Source organism: Cyanistes caeruleus, chromosome 4, assembly GCF_971803275.1.
Source record: "Cyanistes caeruleus chromosome 4, bCyaCae1.hap1.1, whole genome shotgun sequence".
In the NCBI taxonomy this organism is placed as follows: Eukaryota; Metazoa; Chordata; class Aves; order Passeriformes; family Paridae; genus Cyanistes; species Cyanistes caeruleus.
The window spans coordinates 4,409,330-4,434,666 of NC_141704.1; the positions used below are offsets into that span (position 1 = coordinate 4,409,330).

Consider the following 25,337-nt stretch of genomic DNA (forward strand, 5'->3'; position numbering starts at 1 on the left):
AAGCATGAGGCAACTTTTCTACAAGGCTTTCTCTTCCTGTCCTCTGTCCCAGATTTAATATTCTGTTTTTCCAGGTGACCCTCCACAAGCTGCTGCTTGGATTGGCCAGTGTATCCTCTACTTGCTGATAATGGTTTTTGAGAAGACTGTGATTAGCCTTGTCCTGCTTATCCCTGGTTGGACAAAGGTAAGCAGTATTTTTCTAGCTGTATCTGTTGTGGTTTCTTTTTGTCAGCTCTGCCTGATTCACAGTTCCCATTACTGAAGGCCTTTAATCCTCACACTTGTTGACATCACTTTGTAGTCATTAGCTATTACTTAAATTTTGGGAAATATGACTTTCATAATGATTTGGCTTTTGGTGCATTCTCTTGCTAGTCAAAAGCTAATGGAATAAGATGATGCTTTAATTTTCTTTCCCGTTCTTGGAAAGCTGAAATGGGCTGGGCTGGCAGCTGAGCTCCCTTCAGTTCTGCCAGAGGACTTCTGTGTTATTCAGTCAAGTCAGTCCATGTTGGTGTTTTGTGATCCTGTGCTTAAAACAGGGGACTCTTACAGATTAATTTGGAAAGAGCTGTACAAGCAGTGTGTTGTCTTTTCCGGCTCAGCTTCTTCGGCATGCCAGCAATGTTAATTGTGCTGATCAGAAGTTTATCTTTAAAAAAATTAAAATAATAGACTGTGGTGCTTTTATCCACATACCTGTTGGCAGGTAGGTGTGATGGGTGTAAAATCCTAATTCTGAGAGTCACTTTCACCAGGCTCTGAGGTATCAGGCACTGTGTGTAACTTGACTGAGAGTTATCTTCAGCAGTCTGGGAGCACTTATCTCTTCAAGGGTTGTCCTTCAAACCCAGTAGCCCACAGTGCTCACACTTGGATGTGAACTTACTCAGCAGCACAAATCCAGATCCAGAGATGCTGCTGGATTCATCTCCATGATTATTGTTCGTGGCTGGTGTCCTTGTTCTGCAGATGAGCTCCAGGGAGCCAAGGGAAGTCCCACCAGTTGTTGTCATGCACTGAAAGACTCACAGTACTTGTTTCTGTACAAGATCATGTGTTTGGCAGCTGGGCTAAGGGAATAAATATCCTGTGTAATCTTTAAAGAACTGGGTTGAAGCACAGGCTGCAGAGCTCTGGCTGCTCACATATGAAGACAACGAGTTTTCATCAAAGGTCTTGCAACAGAGCTGTCCAAATAATGCTTCTAAATGTTTTCTCCTCTGCAGCTTCAGCAGATCCTCCTGGGTTACATCCCAAGCCCTCAGCTGGAGCTTGTACTGGTGATGTTTGTTGTGCCTTTCATAGTCAATGTAAGTGGTGCTTCTGCAAGTGCTGGGTGGGCTGGTTTGGAAATTACAGTACACCCTCATGGGAGTGTGCACAGGGGCTGGCTGGGGGCAGCCTTGAAGTGGCTGGGACAGGATGGAGGGGTGTGTTAAGAAATCTGTCACAAATCTGTCGCTGCCACAGACTCTGTTCCCAATTCACAACCTTTTCTCTGAGCTGCCGTGGGGCTGACTCTTCACCTCTTGGAATAAAGCTGGTTCTTGTTAGGTGAGAGCTCATCTCAGCAGCAAGCAGTGGGTGTGGGGATGCCTAAAACCCTTTAATGTCCTATAGGATGGCTTTTGACTTGACAATCCAGCCAGTTGACTGGATGTCAGATTATATTACAGTAAGACAAGGTGCTCAAGGTTACCCAGAATTGTTGTTCTCAAAACTAATTTGACAAAACCTCTTGAAAGCTCAGCTTTTTTCTGGTTCCCCTCATTCTGGGTAATCCTTGAGCTGCTGCTCAGTTCCTGCTGAGGTGGGAAGTGGGAATAAGGTGTTAACACTCAGATGCTCCCTGGACAAGTAGGGAGTTGAACTCACTTCCAGTTCATCCCATGCACATTTCAATGGATGCAGCACTAGCAAAGTTGGATTGATCTGCCTCTCTCCACCATCCCATCTGCCTCTTTGCACATTAGAAAGCAAATTCTGGTCCTCAGAGAACTGACCAGGGACTGGTTCAGGCAGATGAACTTTGGATGGAGCTTGGTTCAGTGGTTATGTTCTTGTGGAAACTTGGCCTGTTGAGGTCTAACTTAATCTGGGTCTTCAACAACTATGGAAACAACAGGACATGTGTAAGAAGGGACTTAAGGAATTTGACTCATCCAATCCCCATGGACACAATTGATGCAGGGCTGATTTAGATACGAGGTTGATCAAGGCTGGATATCTGGAGAACCCAAGAGGAGAAGAAGTATCTGTGATTGAATGACTCTCTATTTTGGTCTCTGCAACCTGTTGATGTAACTTCTTTCTCCCCAAGGCCATTATGTTCTGGGTTGTGGACAGCTTGATCATGAGGAAATACAAGCAGAAGGATACCCTAGACATCAATGGATCCACAGAAACTCCTCGGGCCAGGAGGACTGAGGAATCTCAGGTAAGACCAGGGATTGCAAGCTTGTGGGATGGTCTGTGTGTTTTACCACAACCCTGTAACAGATCATCACATTGCCTGAACCTGGGGTGGTGCTTCATGAATGTGGGTGATCACCCTAAGCAGTCAAACTGAGTCTAACCATGAGCAATGTCACAGCCCAGGAGGTGTTGCTGAAATACTGCCCTGAATGATGACAGTATCTTGGGGGATGAGCTGGCTTCTGCACTGATCTGTGTGTGCAGGCTAAAACTGTCACTCTGAGCTTTGCTGTATTTAATTGTAATTAATTTTGCCTGGGAAGTGCTTACTTTCCTCTCAGTAATTGTTAGCATCCCTTTTAGAGGACAAGGCTTAGCTGGGAATCCTATTTTTGTCTGCATTTGGTATTTTTTTTCAACCAGATTATTGTCTCTTAGCTGGTTGAGGCTGTTGTGTTTTGTGTAGCCTGAGCCTGACAGTTACAAGTTACGGTAGGGGAGGAAATGCTGCAGTTCCAGCAGACTTTGTTCTTCTTAATCGTGTGTACTCTGTTGGGTAGGTGGTATCTACTTCTTACTGACCTTTGGGCACAGTCCACAGTTTTGGTCCCTGGGAGGAATTCCCTTCCTTCTCCTGGCACCCAGGCCTGGTTTCAGTGTGTTCTTGTATGACTGTTGATATCCTGCAGCTCACTGGAGAGACTTAACAAGATAAGATAGTTTCTGGCAATCACAGCCTGGCTCCTGGAGGAGCTTCTGCTGAGGAATTTAGGATGAACAGAAATAGCTCCTGCTCTCTGAGAGTTCTTTCATAAGGAATAACTCAGCTCTTGTGCTGATAGATGGGATGGCCCATCACTGGTGGCACTGCAGCACACACAAAGGTGGTAATGTTTTAACAGTGTGTGCTTGGCAGTCTGCACAAGTAGCCAAGGCTTCTGTGTCCCAGGGGTGCAGTGGGGAAGTGGCCACAGCTCAGGCAATGTCAGAGGAATCCTGGCCCTGCCTCTGGATGAACAGTTCTGGCGAGGTCACTGGTGGTAAAGCCCTGTCCTGCTCACTGGATGTGTTCCTGAAGGCCCAAGGTCAGTCAGAATTACCAGCTCAGAAGCAGAGCTAAGGAGGTGACATCTCTATTTGAAACAAGGGCCTCCTTCACAGCTTTTGGAGCCAAACCTTGCAGCAGGCAGGCTGCCATGGATGGGCAGATGGTGTCACAGGTATTGCTCCTCCATGGAGATTGCTCCTCTTTCTTGTTCCACTGGCACTCCCAAGTGTTTTGTGACTTCTAGCTCAGTTTTGGATATCTGAAGGAACAACACCTGCTAATTTCTAGATGCCAAGAAAGCCACTTCCGGCAGGTCAATAGTTTCAAGTAGTGGAAACAATTCCCACAATCGGCCACGTTCTGTTGAAGGTTTCTCTCATCTTCCAAGTACCTGACTGGTTTTCCCTGAAGACTTCAGCAAAAATTCAGCAATGTGCAGGTCATCTGTTCATCCTGAAACCCTCTGATCCATCACTGCAGTGGAACTACCAAGGGGGCTGGTTTCTCCTTGGAGCAGTCTGCAGGGATTGCCTCCTTTATGCTCAGACATGTTCCTGTGCCTCTGGCCTGACAAATATTTTGGGCAGGGAAGGAAGCTTTTGAAGAAACACAGAAGTGGGTGACGTGTTTTCCTACTCTTTCTTGGCACTGGGCCTTGAGGAATAGCCTTAAGCTCTTGCTTCAGGTGTCAGCTTCTTAAGCTGTGAACTAAAGATCATGTTGACTGGCTGAGCCCTACAGCTGGATTGACTGGAATTTAGGCTCAAAAGCAGAAAATGAGCATTTGCTGGGCTTGTTGCTGCTAATAACCTGTTCATGTGGGGGAATTTCTTGTTTTCCTGCTGCCCATTGGAGGAGGAAGGGGGGCTGAGGTGTGTAGGGCAGAGCTAATGTGTCCCACAGGTTTATCAGGGTTCATCAGGGCTGTCTCGCTGCAGGCGCCACCAGCTCCCCATCTCGCTGCCGACTTGAATTTCAACCCTCTGCCTATCTCACCAATGGAGTGTCATTATTTTCACATGAACCAGCAGTTTGTGTTTGGAAAAGGAGGGGGAGAGATAGGAAGCAGAATGGAAAGAGTGGGCTGGAGTTAACCTGTTAAAAGCCCACGCTCTGTGCTTTCTCTGGGGGCAGCAGGAAACCTCAGCTCTGTCCTTGGCTTGGTAGAGCAGCTGGGCAGCAGGAAACCCAACAACAGCAATCCTGTTTCTGCTGTCACTTACTGACTGTGGCTGCAGCCAAGGAAGTGGCAGCCTCGTGAGGCCTTTAAAGCTCCTTTGGTAAACCAGAGGATGAGCTCTTGCTGCTTCTTCTACACTGAATCCCAGAAAGGGACAAACTCCCTTTATGGTGGGAAGACTTTCACCCTTCTTTCCTTCCATGGCAGTTTTAAGATTTGTGCTGTTTCAGTCTCCTGCCATGCCTTGTAAATTTTCATGGAGTAATTTTTTTTCCCCTCTTGTGGGACAGAAAAGGATCTCTTGAATGCCAGTTTGCATCCAATGCTGTTCAGATTGGGGAAATTAATTAATCTGCAAGGCCCTTATTTTTGCTTTGTATGTGTCCTGCCCTTGACCCGAGGCTCTTTTCCCTTGCCCTTGTAACTCCCAATGAACTTTAGATCTTATCAGTGATTTCTTTGTTTCCTCCACTCAGGAAAACAAGCCAGTTTTAATAATGTTTTATTTGATCTTTTTTTCAGTTGTTTTTTTTCCCCAGGGAGGTGGATGAGTTTCTCTTCCTTTCCTGAGGGCTTACATTTTAGAGACAACCCTTAAAGCAAAAGTCCAGTAACATTGGTACTTGTGAGAAAAATAAGGGTGAAAGTAGAGGCTACTTTGAGGCTGGAAGGAAAGTTAATTTACTGCATGAGGGCCTGCCTTTGATCAGGATGGAGTTCAGCACCTGTCCTAAGTTTCTTCATAAGGAACTCTGTGTTTTGGCATTCATTAGATGAAGATGTTGATAAACACCAATACAGGGCTGCTTACTTCTAAAGTGTTGAAACACTTAGTCCAAGAGCAAGTTGGATTTGCCTGTTGCTTAGCCAAGAAATAATTTTTATTTTTTTTATTTTTAATTGTCTCAAACTCGTGGTAAACTCGGGTGCCAGGTCCTTACAGGGAAGATAAATGAAGGTGGCCATAGAGGTGGCTCTGGAAGGAAGCTGTCCCACTTCACAGTCCTCCTGACTCGTGGCAAATCCTGCTGTGGAATGTGTGAGGTGTTTGAGGACTGCTGAGACAGCAGCACATTGTCCCAGGACTGGAAAACCATGTCCCATTCCCACCTGTGCCACCAGCCTGCTGTGATCCTGACCTGGATGTGTCTGCAGGGAAAGAGCCTTGTCCAACTTGTTCTGAAAACTCCCAAATTAGAGTTGGGCTTGAAAATGATACCTGAGGACATGTCCTGTGGCTGTCTTGGCAACGAGGTGCTCTCTCATGGTGCTGCTTCCTGGGGAATTGTGGAAAGGTTACTGGGGGACTGTTGGCTCCTGTGGCTTCCTACAAGTGTGTGGTGGGCAGGTAGCAGCCTGGATGGGTGTGGATGCACAACACTGTCACCATCCCTGCTTGGCTGCAAGAGGATTTGAGTTTCCAGCTGAAAGCCACCCGAATCACCAGTTCAACAGACCCCACAACCAGTTTGTTGCAGCCCATCAGAGCTCACTGAGTTCACAGTGCTGCCTATGAGTAATTACCCACACAATTCTTCAGGTTCAGCAGCATCACAATACCAATGTGATAAACAGAGGAAATCTTCACGTGTGAGAGAGATGGAAACTTTCCAGTGTGTGTCCTGAACCAGAAAAAAAAAAAAAATCAATTCCTTGAGACCAATGAGGGGGACAACAAGAAAGCTTAATCCAGTCTGCTGCTGTCCTTTGGGTGTCTGACTGTGAAGGGAACAGCACTGGATGAAGAGGCTGGGGTGTGTGTGAGGGTGGGGAGGAGGAAATCTTCCCCTGCGGCTCTTCTGCTCCTTTGAAGTCACTGACTCACTGGAGTTCTGTTTTTCCTGTTTAGTGTTTTTGTTGCTGTGGTGACAGGCCCTGTGGCGAGTCCTAACAAGTGGAGGGCACGTGAATTCATAACTGCGTGGAAATAGACAGAGACAGGAGTAATTCCCCCTGCTCCTGGTTTTGCCCCAGGGATCCTGGGCTCTGGGAATGTTCTGTGTGTGAGCACTGGGCTGAAAGTCCATCAACCATCCCTTGATTTAGACCTCTGCTGAGTCAGGCACAGGGAGACTTCAGAGTGACAGTGCAGCTTCTCTTGCCCAAATGTGGGGGTTTGAGGAGATGGGGGTAGGGGAGGGTTGAGCAAACAGCCTGGTGTGGAGCACAACTCTGATGAGGAGCAGCTGAGGGAACTGGGGATACAGGAGAAAAGGAGGCTCAGTGGTGACCTTATTCCTCTCTACAACTCCCTGAAAGGAGGTTGTAGCCAGGTGGGATCTCTCTTCTCTCTGGTGGCAAGGGCAAGAGGGAATGACCTCAAGTTGTACCAGAGGAGGTTTATAATGTATATTAGGGAAAAATTCTTTATTGAAAGGGTGGCCAGGCACTGGCACAGGCTTCCCAGAGAAATGGTAGAATCACCATCCCTAGAAGTGTTCAAAAACCATGTAGATGTGGTGTTCAGGGACATTTAGGTTTAGAGATAAACTTGGCAGTGCTGGGTTAATGGTTTAACTCAGCCTAGGAAGTCTTTTCCAGCCTTGAGGATTCAATGATTCTAATCTGTCCAGCCATGAATATTCCACATGCACACTGCTGGTTGCCTGGCACTGGGTTCCAGCTCTTCTGCAGTCAGGGCAGCCATCTCCTGGATAGAATCCAGCCTTTTTCCTCTTCCAGAGGATGTGGCTGGACAATGCCCACATATGGCTCTGTCTGCATCTTTCAAATGCTCCAGGTGTTGATGGCAGCCAGTTTAGAGCAGCCCATGGTGGGCTCAGGTGTGGAGTTAACTACTGAGGGTGTAGGGTTCCTGGGGGAAAAGGGCAGCCTTTGGGTCCTGCAGGAAAAAAAAAAATTAAAAAAAAATGCTATTTTACCTCAAACACCAGTGAGAGGTGTCACTGCTCTCCTTTGGCTCCCACAATTCAGACTGAGCCAGGAGCTGCTGTGCCAGGCAGAAGCAGAAATGAGGTGCTGCCAGGCTGGAACACCACTCCTGAGCTGGCTGGCTGTGGCTGAAGCTGAACCTGTAGCTCTGCTTGCCCTTGTGGCTGAGCTGCGGAGGTGACAGACATCTGGGGGCCTGGGAAAAGGTCCACATGTGGTATAGCTGTTCACAAAACATGTGGCCTCATTTTTGTACATCTCCACTGAGGTTTCAGCCAGGCCTCAACATCCACGTGTGAGTCCTGTCCCATGGGGAACAGAGCCTTGGGCTGCCCATTCTGCTCTCAAGTAAGAGCTGGGACACCAGAAGGTCATGGTGTCTGTGCCCAAATCCATTTGGCTGTTGCTGGGGAGATGCTCTAGATCACCTTGAGGCCTGGATCTGGCAGCAGGCCCTTCTAGAAATGCTTGACTTGTTCAGCAAGCAGGACTGAAGATCTGAGACCTTTGACTCCATCAGTATCTGTCTGTTCTCCTCTCTAGGTACTGCTCTCTCCAGACATGGATTATGATCAGTCTGAAAGCGACCAGGATATTTCAGGACTCCAGGGAACCAGCCAGAAGATGAAGCAGCCCAGCTATCAAGTGGTCATCTGACAGCAGTGGGACAAGGGAGATGGAGGAAGGAGCAGCACTGTGATCCTTGAGCTGGCCAAGGAAGGGCAGGGTGGGGGAATACTGGGTGACTCTTGTGGATCTACAGAGATCTTTTTGCCTGCCTCATCTTAGACCTATCCTGCAGTTGTCTTGGGGATGGTATCTGTGCATCTTGTACAGGCTTGAGCAGTATCTGCTTTACCTGTCTGCCCCACACACAGGCACGTAGAGGTTGGGGATACAGGGATGTACTTCCCTGGCTGGACAAACTTGAGTGTGACTTTTTTTTTTTTCTTTTGTCAGGGCTAGAGAGTAAAATGAAAAGATTGTCTGATTTTTTTAATAGAAAAAAAAGGCTCTATTCTGTAGTACCTGAGCTGTGACACTTTTATATGCACAATGCTCAAAAGAATTGGTTTGCAATATGTATTTAAATGTCTTGAATTGGGAAGCTTGTTCCAGTGGATCTGATTCTTTTTACTGTTTTATAAGGAATCCAATAAATATTTGACCTAAAATTGCTTCATAGATTAAATGCCTTCATGTGCTTAATGTTCTGCACAACCCTAACACTGTGAAAGGGAGGAAGGGGAGCTGTTTAAATCTTTCCTGACCAGGGAAGGTTGTTCTTCTGCAGCAGGGCTGTTCTGGTAAACCTGAAGATGAAGAGCCTGAGCCACAGAGCTTGGTTTCTGTGGTTAAGTTGTAAGAGCTGCTTCAGTGCAAAGCCCTGATGCTGCAGCATCAGCCTATGCTGGGCTCCAGGACAGACTCAGAGATGGATCCCAGTCACCACCTTGGAAGGGAGTGTTTACTGGAAATTGACAACTCGCCTTTGTTTAAAATAAACAACTGAAACATCTGCAGGATCTGATTCAAACTGGATCTGAAAGCCCCATTAGCTAGCCCTGTTTTGGGGGCAAAGAAGGACCTGGGAAAGACCCTGGGGCACCCCAGGACTGGTGCTTTTTGCTCCAAGTGTGAAGTGCAGGGCTTTTCCCTGTTTGCTTTTCCTCTTAGCAAACTGTATTTGTCTATAAACACAAAAATGCAAAACACTTTGCAGCTGTCCTGGGGAGAGAGGGAGCACAGAGCCAGCTGCACCTCCCCACTCCCAGGCTGGATGCAGAGACACAGCTGTGGAGAGACCCATCCAGGGTCCAAATGGGAGCAGGGATCCAGGATCCACTGGACTGGTATCCCTAGCCAGGCTCTGATTCTTGCAAGACAACTCCCCTTAAGTGATGGATGGGAATGATCTTTTATTTTCCTTTTTCCCTTGTATTTTTCCCAAGAAAACAGCCCTTATTAAGGAGTTAAAATTAAAGGATTTGGATTTTTTAACTTGGATGGATTTAGATTTAAAGGCTGAGCTTGGAGCATGTGAAGATATCTGGTGGGGGTTTTTTGTGGGTTTGTTTTGTTGTTTTTCTCCTGACTTCAAAGTGGTTTGAAGCCTTAGATGCAAATCAAAGTCTCGGATGCCCCTCAGTGAACTAGACACGCTTGGCTACACTTGCAGCTGTGCAGCTTTAAACTGTTTTTCTGGAAATTAAGTCCTTTTTTGTTTTTCTTCCTTAATGAAGGGTCAAAATCCTACTTCTGCTGGCACATCAAAAGGCTTTTGGAACACATGGCACACAGCGCTCTGAATAGATTATTTATATTGCTCACTGCACTGGGTTTCACAACACAACTTCTGCTTGTCTGGGGAGTTCTGCACTGGTAAGGGCTGGAGTAAGTCCTGTTCTGTGTAAGGTTTTGACTGGAAATAGATTAAAACAGCTCCCCTATTAAAAACTTGCTCCCAGTTATGAGGAATACTGGTGTTTTGGAGTTCTTGCTATGGGGCTGCACAGTGCAATCCTGAAGTGGGTGAAGAGTGCAGATTTGGCCAAAGCAATGTCCTTGTCCTAAACTGGCATGTGAATGACATGACCTTCATTTCAGCCCTTATTTGTGGCTGTCTGAGAAGGTTCACCATCAGCAATAGCAGGAGAAGTAAGATGGGGGGAAAGGTTCTCCCTCAATCCTTGTGTAGCCAGTGCTGTTTCAGCAGCCCTGATCCCTTTCCATCTCTGGAATGGTGCTGTGCAATTGTTTCCATTGCACTCCAGAGTGATTGCTCAGCCTCATTCCTGAGCTGAGCACTCTGCACTCATAGACACCTCCCTGTGAATCCAAGTGCTCTGTGACACTCTTGGAGATGAGAACAAATGCCTCTTCACTGCAATAACTGCACAGAGGTCTGGCAGCTCTCTGGGATAGCATGAAGGGCTGTGAAGACAAAGCCTTAACACATTCCCCCTCATGAGAGAGGGAAGTGTTGTGATGCCCACTTCAGAGCTGAAAAAAATTGAAATTTACAGTCCATGACCTGCCTTTGCTATCGGGGCAGCAGGAGCACAAGCTGTTTTCCCATGTCCTAGTCTACTATATTTAAAGTCTGTGGTTAAACTCTCATTTCAATGTGGGAGTAGAACCCTAGGGTCTGTCCTTGCCTCCTAACAAACACATAGAGAATGAAGAACATCAGTGACCTTTAACTTTCCACTGAAATTAGTTTGGTTCCCAACTTACTGTTTACTTGTGAGTGGTTCTTTCAGTCATCTGGTAATGCAGGCCTGTCCAGCAGCATAAAACACACACAACCTTAGCTTCAAAGCTTGTTTTATCTTTGCCAAATGAAAGCTCCACTGCAGTGTTCACTGTAAAATATTTATTGTGAAATGGATAACTGGAGCCTTAAGGAGACCTTGAGTATATTGCTCCAGGTGCTTCATATCACTGAGAAGTTGGACTTGAACATTGCTATCTTCAGGCCCTGAAAGAAATGTGTTTCCTTGGCTGGAGGAGGAGAAAAGAGGAGCAATGATGCACCCAAATTACTAGCAGTAGGTGTGTGTTTATATATATATTATATACATGTCTGTATACACAGGAGACAGGGGGAGAGCCTAAGCTGTTCTCTCCCCTTAGCAATACACGTGGACAGCACAATGTGGGAGGAGAGGGGAGGTTTCAGTGAGGACAGTATGGAAACACCTGCCAAACCCTGGGCTGTCCAGAAATCCACTGCCACTTTCCTGTTTGCTCAGGTTGTTCAGATGTGGGCTGTGGGTGATCTTCCTACTGTCTTCTTGGGCAGACAAGTCAACTTCACAGCTGTTCTTCCTCATCTCTTTCTGGCCCACAAGCAAACTGCTGAGCATTAAACCTCTGTTCTTACTCCACATTCAGGACTGTGCTGAAGGTCTTGCCTTTAGCTCTTCCTCGCAGGAGAGCTATTTCTCAAGATAGCAAGGCCCAAAGCAGTAGTTTCTTCTTTATGTTCTGTTCCAAAGTACGAGCCTTGGCATGTTTTGTGCTAACTGAGCTCTCTGTAAGGATCTTCAAGAGTGCAGTTAAATCTTGCTGGTTGCTTTTGGCTGTTTCCCTCTTCCAGGCAGCACATGGAGTGAGTAAAGAAACCATGCTTGCCACCTGCTCTGCTGCCACGGTGCTTGCAGCACTAATGAGCTGATCAAGCAACTGGAAAATCACCACCCTACCCCCAGCAGCTGGAGCTCCAACAGCAACAATATGATTTAATTGTTAAATATGAAAAAAATCAGTCAAGACTGAACCTATTTCTGGAGGTCTCTGGCAACTGTTTTCTCCGAACACATGGATATCATTTAATTCCTGGAGATGCTTCCACACCCAGCCTCCCTCTTGTTCAATTATGGAAAGGCAGAGTATTCATGAGCTCAGTTTGGCCTTGCCATGTAAATGTCTTTGTGGTTGTCAAGTCCCCTTTGGAGAAGCTCTCTGCTAAAACTCCCCTGTGGCTGATCTATAGCATTGCTCAGTGATGCCTCACTTTAAAATACACCACAGCCCTGCAGTTTTGGGTTTGGAGCACCACCTGCAGTGGGGGTGGCTGGCAGACCCTTCTGTAACCTCCTGCTGCCAAATTCCTGCTGCGCACAAATTCCTGCAGTGTAAGGAAGGAGAAGAAGCCAGGGGAAATCGGGATGAAAATTTTTTGACAATTTGGAATAAATAAAGACTTCCTCCCTGATTACAAAAGCAGCTAGAAACGTCTAGTCAAAATTCAAGAGGCTGCTTTGTAGGCTCACAAGCTGTTGTGGGTTCTGGTTTGCCATCCCTTAGGAAATTTTAATCTTTGCTGAGCAGAAGGGGTGTGATGCTCAAGGACGTGGCAGGTCTGTTGGAAGCTCACAGTGGAACTTTGTTCCTTTCTGAGGGAGTCAAAACTCAAGAAATCACTAACCCTGCAATGTCATTTAAATTGAACTATGTTGAATTTACTGCTCCATGGAATGGGAGCCTGCACCACTCCTGTTGCTGCTGAGGACCAGAGGTGTTTTTTAAGCACACAGCCTGTGCACCAAGACAGCAACAAACCCCATCAAGGTTTTCACCACTATTTTAAGGGCTTGTAGTAGATTCAGGGAACATCATGTTTAGTGGCAAATCCAGACCTCATCTCACTAACCAGGAAAGCAATACCCTCCTGTGGCCAGTTGATTTAAGGTTTTGATTTTGTTTGATGCTAATGGGTCAGTGAAGATGAATAGCCACCCACCTCTCCTCTCTCTTTCTGTCTTTCTCTCCTTTCCCCATGGACCAAGGTTGGAGCAGGTGCTCCAAGTCACTTCTTTGCAAAGCCTATCACCTCAACAGGCACTGTGCTGAATGATCTACCTTTTGTGGGGTGACTCACCAGCCCCAGGGGGTATTCCACAGATCCCTGCATGGGCTTATTTAAGGCCAGCAGCATCTGCACTGTTCACTGGCTTATTTCTCCCTCCCTTTCCACTGGGAGAGCACCAATCATGCCTTCAACCGTGTCCTTTCCCCCAGCCTTCTTTTTCTTCAGGAATTTGATGAACGTTTAGCATGAAAACGAGACAGCTGATTTCCAAGGACAAAATCCTTGGTTTCTTTGGCACCAAAACAAAAGGAAATATTCATAAATTGCCTTAAGGCTTCAGAAGGGACCTGCTGTCACACGTGCTGCCGCAATGCATGGCTGTGACTGGTCTTAAAGGCTGTTAATTGTCCCAAAGCTGGTCCCTGTGTCAAAAGGATGAGAAGCCAAATAGTCCTTATAGCTCCCATCGATCAGTTTGTCTGCGTTGTTCTTGGCAAACCAGCAATCAACTTCCTGCTGGCCATTGTAGATCCTCCTCTGCTTCCACACAACAGGAACGAGCCGCTCCTTCACCTTCAGGGTGTTTGTAGGGTTTGCCTTCAACACCTCAGTTTGGTTCTGCCCAACCTCCTGACGACTTGCATTTAGGGATTCCTGAAGAAGCTTAACTTCATGGTTCAAGAACTGACCTGCAAGGCAAGATAAAATAAGAGTCCATGACTGGCTGATCTGTGCCTGTTTATAAATTGTTGTGGTTTGGTGGTTTGTTTGGGGTTTTTTTGGTAGGATGAATTTGAGGATTCTCAGCTTATGGATCTGTAAAGCACTTCTCTACAAGAGCAGCATGAATGTCGTTCCTATGATTTATTTCTAAATCCCACAAACATAGAGGTTAGAATAAAACCCTATTTTTTTTTTTTTCCCATGGGTCGCTGAAGAGGTTTTTTAGCTGCCAGTAGTAAGTTCCCTTCTGTGGAACATGGTTACTAGAGGTTAATAATCCACACAATGTCCATCAGCAAGCAAAAAGTTCTAGGCCTGAAGATTGAAGTTCTGTTCCTTTGCCTTCTTGGGAGAAAGTTCTCTAGGCCAAACCTAAGTGTGGATTTAGAGGTTTGTCCATGAGAGTAGCCTGAGTCCAGAACCCCACTCCTAAGGGATCATCTCCTGCTTCACCTGGGGGTGTCTGAGTGGCACAAAAACTATGGTGGAAGTTTTGGAGTTCTGCACTTGTACATGACCAAAAACATCAATACTTCTCATTGGCTGAAGGAACACAACCATCAGGTCATTATCTGAGCCTACCTAAAGCCTAGTTCCTTCAAAATGTAGGGGTGGCTCTTCCTTCATTTCACATTTGAAAGAAAGGGGCCACAAAAAGTTCTTGTGGAAGATTTGGTTTCTGTCTCTGTACTGGGAGCATCAAGCACAGTATTCTAATAGTAACTGTATTGAACAATCATTAAAAGAGTGGAAATGTGAAAACTAGGCACAGCTGGGATAGGGAGAGATAGCTCCTACAGGAGAGGAGTTGGAGGTACTAGAAAGAGAGAAGCTGCTTGAGAGAGGATGTAAAAGTCTCACCTGGGAACTTAATCCCCACCTGCCTTGTTCCTTCCCTCCTGTCTCTGCTCAGAAATATTATTTATGTCTAATCTATAACTCTGAACCCGAGAACCTGTCACCTACCCAGTAGCCCATGGGAGTCAGAAGAGAGGCCTTTACTGTTGGAGATGTAGAACCCCAGGTGATTCCTCTGGTATGGGGCTGGCTTCCTGTAGTGGTGAATGAGGATGACAAAGCTGATGGAGTCCCGGATCGTCACGGTGATGTTGGAGTAGGCAGAGATGGACACCTCGAGGCTCCTGCTTCTCACAACAGCACTCCGGCCACAGGACAGGACAAGCCTTTCCCCATCATCCAGGATGACCCTCCTGGGTGTGATCTCCAGGTAAGACCTCTCTGGCTTGTTGCTGAGGATGGTGATGGTGCTGAAGTAAGTCCGATGTTTCTTGTGGCCATTGGGTGGTGCGGGAGCTCCAATTAATTGCCCATTCACGGTTACACCTTGCAGGAAAACAATCAGTAAATGAGAGCTGGAGCCCAGGATCACAGAGTCACAGAACATCTGAGTTGGAAGGCCCAGCAAGAACAAGTCTATTGTCTCAATGACACAAACCTTGCTACTGAGGACATGCAGGCTTGCCACCTCATGCTCAATTATTTCACTTACCAGTACTCAAACGAGTATAATCAGTCTGTTATAAAATTAGGACCTCATACAGAGCACATAAATTTACCCAAGCTCAGAAATACTGACCTTCTCTGCAGGCAGGTGCCCTCAGCCCCATTAATCCTAACAGAGTGTACACAGTGCCCCAAAAAGAACCACTTCTGAGTATTCTAAGGTGCAGATCCCACTGAGTCAATTAAAGCCTAAAAGTCCACAGTAAGATTCCCAGTCACTTTAATAATTTTTGTGACCTATTGTCCATAAGACAGTGAATCACTTCCCACAAGCCTCTGAACACCCACTGAAGAGAGACAATTAAGGAGGAGGCTTGTTGCTAACCCAAGCTAAACACAAGCCATTAACACTGAGATTAAATATCTCTATATCCCATTATTCCTGATGGGATCTCTCATGTCTTCAAAGACTCAAGTTTCTAGTGCTCCAGAGTCTGTTTTCCCCAAGCTCATTCTGCATTTGAGCCACAAAATCATTCAAGCAGTAGCACAAACAGTTTGTGAAAGAAGCTGAAGGGAAACATTGCCTGGAGCTGTATCTTACTAAGGCAGACATAAACACAGAAATACGGGGGCTAGACCACTGCCATGCAGAACAGAATCATTACAACTTTATTGTGGCATTTTGTAAAACAAGCCTGTGAATTGTCTCTGGTTCTGACACCCCTTTCTCCCACTGTTGCCCTGAGCAGGACATAATCTGCTTATTAGCTGCCCTGCTTAGAATTCCAGATCGGATCAGACCACACTTTGGGCCCCTGAGGCTCAGATTGGCTTGGGCAAAGCAGATCCTGAGTCATGTGGGTTTTCTCAAGATTGTCATGACTCTCCAGCCAGTTTGGTGGCTTCTTTACTAAAAGAGCCAGGGTGCTTGGTGAGCCTGCTTGAGTACTTTGCTCTGTCCTAAACCAAACAGTACTGCAAGTAAAGAGGGAAATTCCCACAGAAATTTTGGTGAGTCCAAACCTTTTATTTGCAAGCTGTGACTTTGAATTTGGGTGAAGTTGAACCATAGAAGAAACTTTTTCTAACTTCTTATCACCTTATGGCCTTGGTGAGGCACCTTGGTGCTTGGTCTGCTGCAGAGCTGGCCTTACACTTTGATTTTCCACCACAAGAAACTGCTTAATTGCTCACCAGATTCCTTGTGATCAGAGACCAGCCGGAGAATGTCCCCTGGTTCTCCATCAATGTTGAAGCAGACAGAGAACTTGCTGGAGGGAAAATCAATGACGAAGTGAGGGTCCCCATCCGCTGAGAAGACATGGAAAAAGAGATAAATGTGAGAGGCTCACACAAAACTGCAGTGTCCAAGATTGCAACAAAACTGCTGTTTAAAGTGTGTTTGTCCCTGCTTTTCTAAGTCCTCCTGGTTTGTTGTTTTTAGAGGGTCAGATGGAGTTTGCCAGGAAATGCCAAGTTTTGCTTTGTTTTTTGCTAAGATTGTTTTGTTTTTCTCACAGAGAGGTTGGGTTTTCAATGACAACTCAAAACCCAAAACAGTCTAGATGAAAATCAGGATATTTTCTTCCCGGAATATAATTTCAGTGATTTATGGGAATTATCACGTAGGTGTTTTGAACTCCTCCATTCTTTCTTGGCAAACTACATCCCCCACAGCTCACAGAAATGTACTTTCTGACCAAGGGCTGCTGCATGGGTCCACCTCACACTGACCCCTCCTGGCCCTCAGTATCAGATTGGAGCAGTCAACAGCAGCTGTTGATCCCACAGTCTTAATTTTTCAACAATCTGTGACCTATCATCAACTATCAGACAGCTGACATTAATAAGGCAAGTCAAAAATCCTAGTTTCTAAGGTAAAATTGACCCTATCAAGAGAAATTCAAGTCAAAATTCTTGATCTGGACTTATTCTTCAGTGTTTAATGAAAAGTTAAGTAAAGATGCAGGACCAACAGGAAAATTGTAAAATACTACAGAATTTTCTCTTTTTCCATCTTCAACAACTTTTTTTATATTTCAGCATTGTTATTTTCAAAGTTTTTTTCACTATTTCTAGTACAGAGAGAATGTGTTTCTGTTCTCCCCTAAGCTGCAGCAGTCTCAAACATGATGATCAAGTGTTGTAGATCATCTTCCTTGCTCACACTCCTGCTTACTGATCCTCTCCATATTTTGGTTTTGGTTTCATTTTCCTCCCTATTGTGTAGCTCTGACAGAGAATTTTGGCCTGTTACTTGGAAGGCTATACCACAGAGATGTACATCTGGGGTTTCCATAAATCAGCCACTATTATTCTGCATTATTAAAGGCATGAAAACAGGCACTGACCTGAAGTTTTGGAGATTTTAATTCTCTGTTTATCCTGCCCTCTGCGTACACCTAGAAGTGGGTAAGGAAAGCTGTTACAATTACTGAGCAGCAGAAAGAGACATATTACAATAATATTCCCCAAATATTATCCAGAGAGATTATGGGATATATTCCTGAAAACACTTTAAGTTTAATGTAGAACACCAATTTTTCTCCAGTAGTTACTACAGAGCAATAAGTGTTTCAAGGGGATGTGAGGGGCCTAAAAGGTTTACTAAAGGTTACCCAGCCCACAGTTACCAAAATTGGTATGAAAATCTCAGCTCTGCCCCTCAGTTCACTGTCCAGATCACCCCTGTGCCAAAAGTCAGCCATGAGACATTGCCCATGCAGGAAGATGTTTTTACCAGAACAAGGTTATTCTTCTCTCATACCTGGTGGGGCCTTGTGTCCCTGCAGGCTCTGCACCTTTTCCCCGATGCCATCAGTGGAAGGGCTCATAAACTCCTCCTGAGGTGGCTCTGAGTGGAGTCCAGCCTCTTTCATCTTCAGAACAGTGAAGGGGGTAACAAAATTGTAAGCCAGGGCCATTGACTTGGCTTTTTCCATCAAGTTGTCCTTTTCCTGACTGTCATCACTCTTCAGCCGAGAGTTGAGCAATTCCTTGATGGTGAGGTAACTCCACGCCCTCTCGATGTAATTATTGTCACCTTTGCCATCCTCCAGGCCGGGGACACCTCTGATGTCATTTCTGCTCGGCAGGTCAATGGCCACATCTGTTTTGAGGAGGATGTACTTCTTGGAATTGCTGGCAGTCACCTCCACGTGGAGTTTATCTGAGGTGCGGTTGATGAGTTTGCCGGCTATGATAATTTCAGAGCCATTGAAGTAGTTGGGGAAGAAGTTCTGGGTGACCTGCTCCACGTCGTCTTCTGGGTAATCAACACGGATGTCAGAGAGAAGGGGTGTCCCTATTTCATCATAGAACCTTAAATCAAGACACATTTTTCACCGTTAGCACTGTGTGAACACACTCTTGCACTTGTACACCCACAAGGACACAGTCAGGTTATCTAAAATGGCTCCTAAGTCACTCAGGTACAGTTTGAGCCATTGGGATCCAAATTTAACTACCAAATCCACTCTAACTTGGCCCAGAAAAACAGGGTGGGGATTTTCAAAACCTGGGTAGACAAAGCCTTGAGAAACCTCACCTAAACTTGAAGTTAGCTCTTCTCAGAGCAGGAGGCTGAATTACAGGATATCCAGAGGTCCCTGTCAACCAAAATTATTCTCTGCCTCATTTTAATCTTCACAGTTCCTCAGGCATCTAAACAGAGTCTCTTAAGTAAGTTCATAACCATAACAGCATGCCCTGACAGTCACCTCCCTTCCACTACGGTTCCAGACCTCTGCAACGAGATATTTTTGACCACTTAAAGGTAAATTATTGGCTTCCAAGATTCATGGAAAGCACCCCAGTTATTAAAAAAATGTACTCAGAGGAGATGCTGTTACCTACAGGTTTCTGGTGGTGTTACACATGGTATCCCAGAGACAGAAACTGTAATGCCAAAATGTCCTCCACAGCTGAAGAGATTCCAAACCAAAGCTGAAAGACCCCTAGATTGGGTTGGTCAGTGTAGGACAGGCAGGAATACAGTTTCCTGAGGTCCAACAGAGAAAGAAAATCTAGAAGGAATCTCACCATGCCCCCCATAAATGAGAACATTTCCAAGGAATGTAGGAATTCTAGCTGCTATATACAGGCACTCTGGCACAAGAGAACTCACTTCCTCATGGTTCTTTCTCTGTTGGAGCAAGGCATGTCTTTCATGGAACCAGGGAGGTTAACCCTTTAATGCTTTGTTAACGTGACCAGCCACACTTGTGAGAACACCTTGCACTGAACAGCCCAGAAAACTTTCGCAAGGCTCAAAGCCCAAGTTTACAATAATGTCTTTTCCCTACAGCAGTGTACTTTTGAAGGTTCCTCCCAAGCTGCTCCAAGAATACCATATTTCCCATTTAAATGCCAAACTGCTCATCTCTTGGCAAGTCATTTGAGTTTAATTTGGTAAATAAACAAAGAATTGGCCTCAGCCCTTTTTTAGTTCAAGTTGCATTTATTTGACACATCTGGTAAAACAGACTGTCTGGAAGCGAAAGTCACACTTCCTGCTTTATTCTCTCTCCAACGGAACCCAAACCCTGACATGGTTTACTTTCTTTTAAAGTCTGTCTGAGCACTCATTGTCTTTCATGCAGAGACCTCATCAAATTAAAAAACATGACTGAATTAAACTTGAGAAGTCTCTATAAATTAACTTTTGAGTTGTAGCAAATGGTGGAGATACCCAACCTGTCTTAGAGTACAATTCAAGGAAGTATCTGTATAAAAACACAACCTGCTGAGAATGAAAAAAATTACATTGGCACCCATGTAGGTTTTCCCTCCAACTGAGGTTTGAATTGGCCTCCAGCAGAGATTGTGCTTTTCTGTATAAATTTGGCACCAGATGCCAAATGGGTTTGCCATGACTGAGCTTGACAAACAGTGAGCTGTTCATCAGAGAGAGGCGTTTGAACAAGTACTTGCAGCACTGGACCCCCACAGCTCAATCAATCAGAAATCCTCTATCTGCCAGAGAATGCCACTTGCTATCCAAGTGTCCTGAGGAGGAAATTATGTGGGTGGAGTGACAGATGGATCTACAGAATTTAGTTTAGAAGGAATGCTTGTCCACGCATAACAGAAGGCAAAGCCCTGGTGGAAAGTGTTTGGATTTATTGCTCCAGAGAAGCTAGGCATGAGCCAGGAGGGAGGTCAGTACTAAATTTCTGTCTCTTCCCAGTTTCTGTGGTTAAAACACCAACATTTTGGGGGTGAAAGCCACACATTTTTATTTGGAAACACTGACACATTGCCAAATGTTTTGGTCAGAGATGTGGTCATGTATCTTTCTGCTGTTCCTTTCCAGGGTCTCCCCTTGGACTACAACTCCCTTATCACAGAAAAGGAACATAATCTCTGGTCCTACTGAAGGATGAGGATTTCAGGAAACTTATGAGGAGTTTAGGTCACAAAGAATGAGTAAATTAAGTGACTATATGGTTATCCCAGGAATGATCTTAGTGTGTTTTTCAAAGTCAAATATTTTTGATCTTGGGCAAAAAGTTATCATTTCCAAAAATTAAATAAATAACTTATTTTGCTCCAAAATGGAATCTTCATTCCTGATCCCTGCCATGCTGTTCATGTTGTTGATTTGATGTATGAAACGCATCCTCTCCTCCCACCATCTACCTTTGAGGAGTTGGGACCTGTACCCCCCAGCTCTCTGGGTTTATATGCCTAAAACAATGATCTGAATTAGGGAAACAAATGCCTTTTTCTGAGCGTTTGGGAAGCTCCAGTACATCTCAGGGGGTCTGCTAAGAAAAAGGAAATTTCTGGGTAGCCATTCAGAGTATCTGATCAAACTCTGCCTCTCCCAACCAGAGCTGAGCCTCAGGGAAGCTCCAATTTCTTGCCATGTCTCACTAAAGGATTTTCCATCCCAAAATGCTTTCCCAGAGAACCCAAAGAACAGAAAATCCAGAACAAACCCCTTGAGGTGGCTGGCTGCATCCTCATCCTCCTGGAAAAGCCTCGTCATGCCGCAGTTCTCCAGTGCCATCCTCTCCAGCAGCTTGTGGTCCACGTCGTTGCCGATGCCGATGGTGAAGAGGCAGAATTTATCCCGGATGGCATCCTTGGTGTTGCTGAGGATTTTGGATGACTGTGTTTCCCCGACAGTCGGCCTCCCATCCGTGAGGAAGATGATCAGGGACACGCTCCTGGCGTCAATGTCATTCTGAGCAATGTAATCATTCAGCAGCTTCGCCCCGGTCTGCAGAGCCCCGTTAATATTAGTCCCTGGGAAGGTACCAGAGTGATTAGAGATCATTTCTCCTTCTCAGAGTGGTGTAAATAATTTCCCTGAGGTCCTTTTAGTGAGGTGACCACTCCTCTGGACATCAGGATGTCCCTTTTCTCCACATGAAGTTGCTCTAGCCCTTTAGTTCAGTTCAGCTCTGTTATTTAGCACCAGTTTGGCACAGCTGTTTATGGTCTTTTGAACTGAGTTATGAATTTCAGTTTGTCATGTGAAATTGCTGTTGAATGCCTCAATGTACAACAATTAGTCTGGTAAACAATCATACTATGTTTGGCTGGTACAAACAAAAATTGTTAAGCTTTATTATGGGACTCTCCCAGATGATATCTGAACTAGGAAAAGTTCTGCTCATTTTTTTTTCTGATGGGCACAACATTTGGAATCAGGAAAAAAGCCTTCAAATGGGAAAACTAGTGGATGGGTTCATTCTTCACACCCCAGGGAATACAAAGTTTAAAGAGAAAAGCTTGGTTAGCTGAGGAGTGTGTTTGCACAAAACAACTGGCTAGTAAAGAATAGAATTGCCTGAAGTGGGTTGGGAGGGAGAAAACAAAGTAAATGAGGGAACAGATGTACATTAGAATAAGCATGAAAAGGATCCAAGCCCACAGTGTGTTCAAAAAATTAAAAATAAAAAAAAAAAAAAAAGAAAACAGGAAAATGAGTACAAGTATTCCCTTTCTCCACGTATTTCTAGTCAAAGCACAGAGGGATTGGCTGTGGGACCTTTGCAAAATAAACACATTGGGGTTAAAAACAGCTCTTAGAAACAAAGCTGGTGAAATGGGTTAAGAGCCATACACAGCTGACTCCTGGGGGTCTGGAAAAGGAGATCTAGGAAGGTTGTCAACAAGATGTGATAGAAAGCCCATACACCATGAACCTAGAAACTCAGTGTGCACAGCTCCAGTGACTGCAGCAAGACAAGGAACAGGGAAGCAGCAAAGACTTCTGAAAAGTCCTCAAAATCCTGACTCTGTCTTCTGCAAAATGGTTCTCAACCAAAAAAACCTGCACCCAAATATCCTAACTCTCTCAATCTCCAGGCAGATCCAAAATTTCAGAAAGAACATTTTCCCCAAAACCAGAAGAAATCCATGTCATGTAGCACAGTGTGTAATTTTATACTCAGTTGTATCATAGAACTACCCAGCACTGAAAACTGCCTTTTGCCACATGCTCAGGTATTTAGCAGCAGGATTTTTCTCCCGTTTCTTTGGTATGTAAGTACAGCACAGGGGTGTAATGTTCTTTGGGTGTGTTCATGTTCACTGGAAGATAGTCAAGGAACAGCACCTTTATAGGGAAAGCACAGACTTAGCCAAAACTGAAGTACCTGTGGTGGAGAATCACTACACCTTCCTGTTGAGCCACAGTCAATCATTTCCTTTAACTTTTGTTCCCTGGCAGGTTCATGGGCAAACCCAGCTGGTTCCTGCACAGCTCTCTTGGCATTTCTGGAATAAAAGGCTTTGTTCTCTGAGTTTAGTCCCACTATTGGTAATTGTTTAACTGGGCAGGTCCTTTAACCACTTCCTAAGCAATTCCTCTCACAACAAAAACAGCACAGCCAACCATCCTGTTCGCCCTGTTTCTCCAACTGAGGGTTTCCTCTGCTAGGAGTGGTCACTGCTCAGGGGCAGCCACAGGAAGACCTTCCTGACCTTCAACCAGCTGTGACTACTTCCATGGGGAAGGATTTGAATAGGTCATTTTGCAGCCCTCTGGGCACAGCTGCTGGAATATGTTTGATTACAAGCCTCACTGCAGCTGGAGATCTTTTTATACTGCTGTCCATAGCCTCACAGGAGACCTATGAATCAAATTAAAACTCGTGCCTGCACTCTGCCACTGTTCTGGGGTTTTCTCTGCCTGCTTCCCTCCAGGCAACAAGGCATAAGCAAAAAGGGCCAAGAAATTCTCAAATATAATTTTGGCTGCTTCTTGGTAGATACAAGAAGACAGTACTAGGTGAGAAACTTACTCCTGCAGAAGGCAATCCCACATCCCACAGTGTGTGCTCCATCCCTGGGGTTTCCAGCCCAGATAAAATCATGAGCCTGCTTTCACAGAGCCTTTCAGAAACTACACAATACTGGCACTGTGTGTCCTTTGCCAGGGTATGTTTTCATCTGTGTCCTCAAGAAATAACCTTGCAAGCTTTCCCATTCCAACGGTGTCACCAGATAAACAAGAGAATGGAATCAAATTTGGTTTAATAGGTATACAGAATCACAGACTAATTTTGGTTGAAAGGAACATTTAAAGACCATCTTGTCCAAACCCCCTGCAATGGGCAGGGTCTGAGGAAACTTCCCCATCATGTATGTTAATAAAGAACACATAACCCTGAGTGGAGGTGAAGGGACCCCCTTGTCCCATGAGCTAAATCCTAATGTCTTTTTATTCTATATGCTCCAGGACCATGTTCAGCACTCTCTGTTCTGTTGTAGTTAATTGGATAACACAATTAGTCCCATCCCTGTCTCTGGTCATACCTCCAGTAGGTGACATGTTATGGATGTACTTTTTGGCATCCCTGATGTTATTTGGAGTAACTGGCACCAGCCGGTCCTGCTGCCAGACCTTTATTCGGTTGGAAAAGCCAATGATGTTGAAGTGGTCTTCAGGCCTTAGGTCCTGGAGAATTGTGAAGAGAGCTTCTTTGGTCTAGAAAAAGAGAGAAGCAGACACAACTCTCAGTGTTTTAGTGGGAAAGAATTTAGTTTTAAGATGTTCTCTCATCTTTTAGATATTTCTACATTGCCAGTTTGGCTGATGAAGAAAATTGGGATGTCCTTCCCTATAGCAAGGCCTGATCTCTGTGGTGCCAGGGCCTGGGCAAATAGGAGGTGAAAAACAACTCTTGCCCAAAAGGTCTTGTGAGGCACATCTAGATCTAACTAAGCTTAAAAATCAGGCATCAAAATTAGGATAAAAGCTCCCAGTGACTGGGAGAACCATGTACTGAATCAAGGGATAGTGAGTGATAATGACTAATAACAAACTCTTAGAGTTTGTCTAACGCACTCTAGATTGGCAGTAAGCTGCAAGTGGCATATATTTAAAATAGGTGACTTAAAAGTTTTAAAAAAACCTGCAAACATGTCAAATGATGCACATTCCCTGTTCATAATTAGGATACTATTTGCTACATATACACTCTAATGAATAATTCCAGCAATTAATAAATGTTTAGGTTAATAAATTCAGTTAACTAGATATAAAAAGAAGTCCTGATTAGTCATTGCAGATTCTACCTGCCAGTCAATTTTGTCACCAGGCATATTATTTTTCATCAATTGCCAACTGTTCATCATACTATGTAAACACAGGCAACAGAGTGAGGCAAGCTGGTCACAAGATGAATTCTTAAAGGAGGTTAAGGATCCTAAGTTCTGGGAAAGCCAGACCCCTGAGGAAATGCCAAGAGGAAGACTGCAGAGGTGTCCAGCTCCCCTCAGAGAGACCAGCTTGGATTTAACAGCCATGAAGCTGTGTTCACATGGAGACAGACTTCAGCTGAGTAAGACTCAGAGAAGTTGCACAAAAGCAGCCTCTGTCCATGCAAACATACCCTATATTTGGATGCAAAACACATGGGAGGAATATGAGGCAATATCTAAGCAGAAAAATCAGCAGATTCTCAGCTCAGCCCCTTCTTGGCCACCATTAAGCCTCCCAAATTCCAAGGAAAGCTATGCAGGAAATAATATGGTGGGCTCACCAGCTTTTAAAGGTTTCTCTCATCCCTGTCAGGAAAATACGTGAAGGGCTAGTCCAGAAAAAATACAGAAGTAATCAGCAGTGCTGGAAACCACATAAGCCTAGGCCTGATGTTGCTATGTAAAGACAGTTTGGAAAAGGGCTAAAAGGACTGATCAAGCTGTGTCATCAATGTCCCTCTGGACTCTGCATGGCAGATGATGATGCAATGATGCAACTGCAAACAAATCTAATCCTCACAGCTGGTGCCTTGGCTCTCAGTCCACCTGAAATTAAGGGGAATATTTCC

At 45.1% G+C, this 25,337-nt stretch overlaps 2 protein-coding genes across 3 annotated transcripts in view; one reads left to right on the forward strand and one right to left on the reverse strand.

Moving 5' to 3' along the window:
- The window catches only part of LOC111923142 (store-operated calcium entry regulator STIMATE-like), a 29,804-nt gene extending 21,088 nt beyond the window's left edge, over positions 1-8,716 (forward strand). For both annotated transcript variants that reach the window (XM_023918778.2, XM_023918779.2), the window contains exons 5-8: positions 75-187; positions 1,233-1,316; positions 2,327-2,443; positions 8,085-8,716. In XM_023918778.2, coding sequence (XP_023774546.1) covers positions 75-187; positions 1,233-1,316; positions 2,327-2,443; positions 8,085-8,198 — 428 coding nt within the window. In that variant the 3' untranslated portion in view covers positions 8,199-8,716. The remainder of the gene's footprint in view (positions 1-74; positions 188-1,232; positions 1,317-2,326; positions 2,444-8,084) is intronic.
- Positions 8,717-10,902: 2,186 nt separating this feature from the next.
- The window catches only part of ITIH5 (inter-alpha-trypsin inhibitor heavy chain 5), a 40,382-nt gene continuing 25,947 nt past the window's right edge, over positions 10,903-25,337 (reverse strand). The window contains exons 8-14 of the mRNA XM_023918776.2: positions 23,821-23,992; positions 20,991-21,300; positions 17,816-18,369; positions 17,400-17,450; positions 16,243-16,359; positions 14,548-14,925; positions 10,903-13,547 (exon numbers count right to left, since the gene is read on the reverse strand). Coding sequence (XP_023774544.2) covers positions 13,249-13,547; positions 14,548-14,925; positions 16,243-16,359; positions 17,400-17,450; positions 17,816-18,369; positions 20,991-21,300; positions 23,821-23,992 — 1,881 coding nt within the window. The 3' untranslated portion in view covers positions 10,903-13,248. The remainder of the gene's footprint in view (positions 13,548-14,547; positions 14,926-16,242; positions 16,360-17,399; positions 17,451-17,815; positions 18,370-20,990; positions 21,301-23,820; positions 23,993-25,337) is intronic.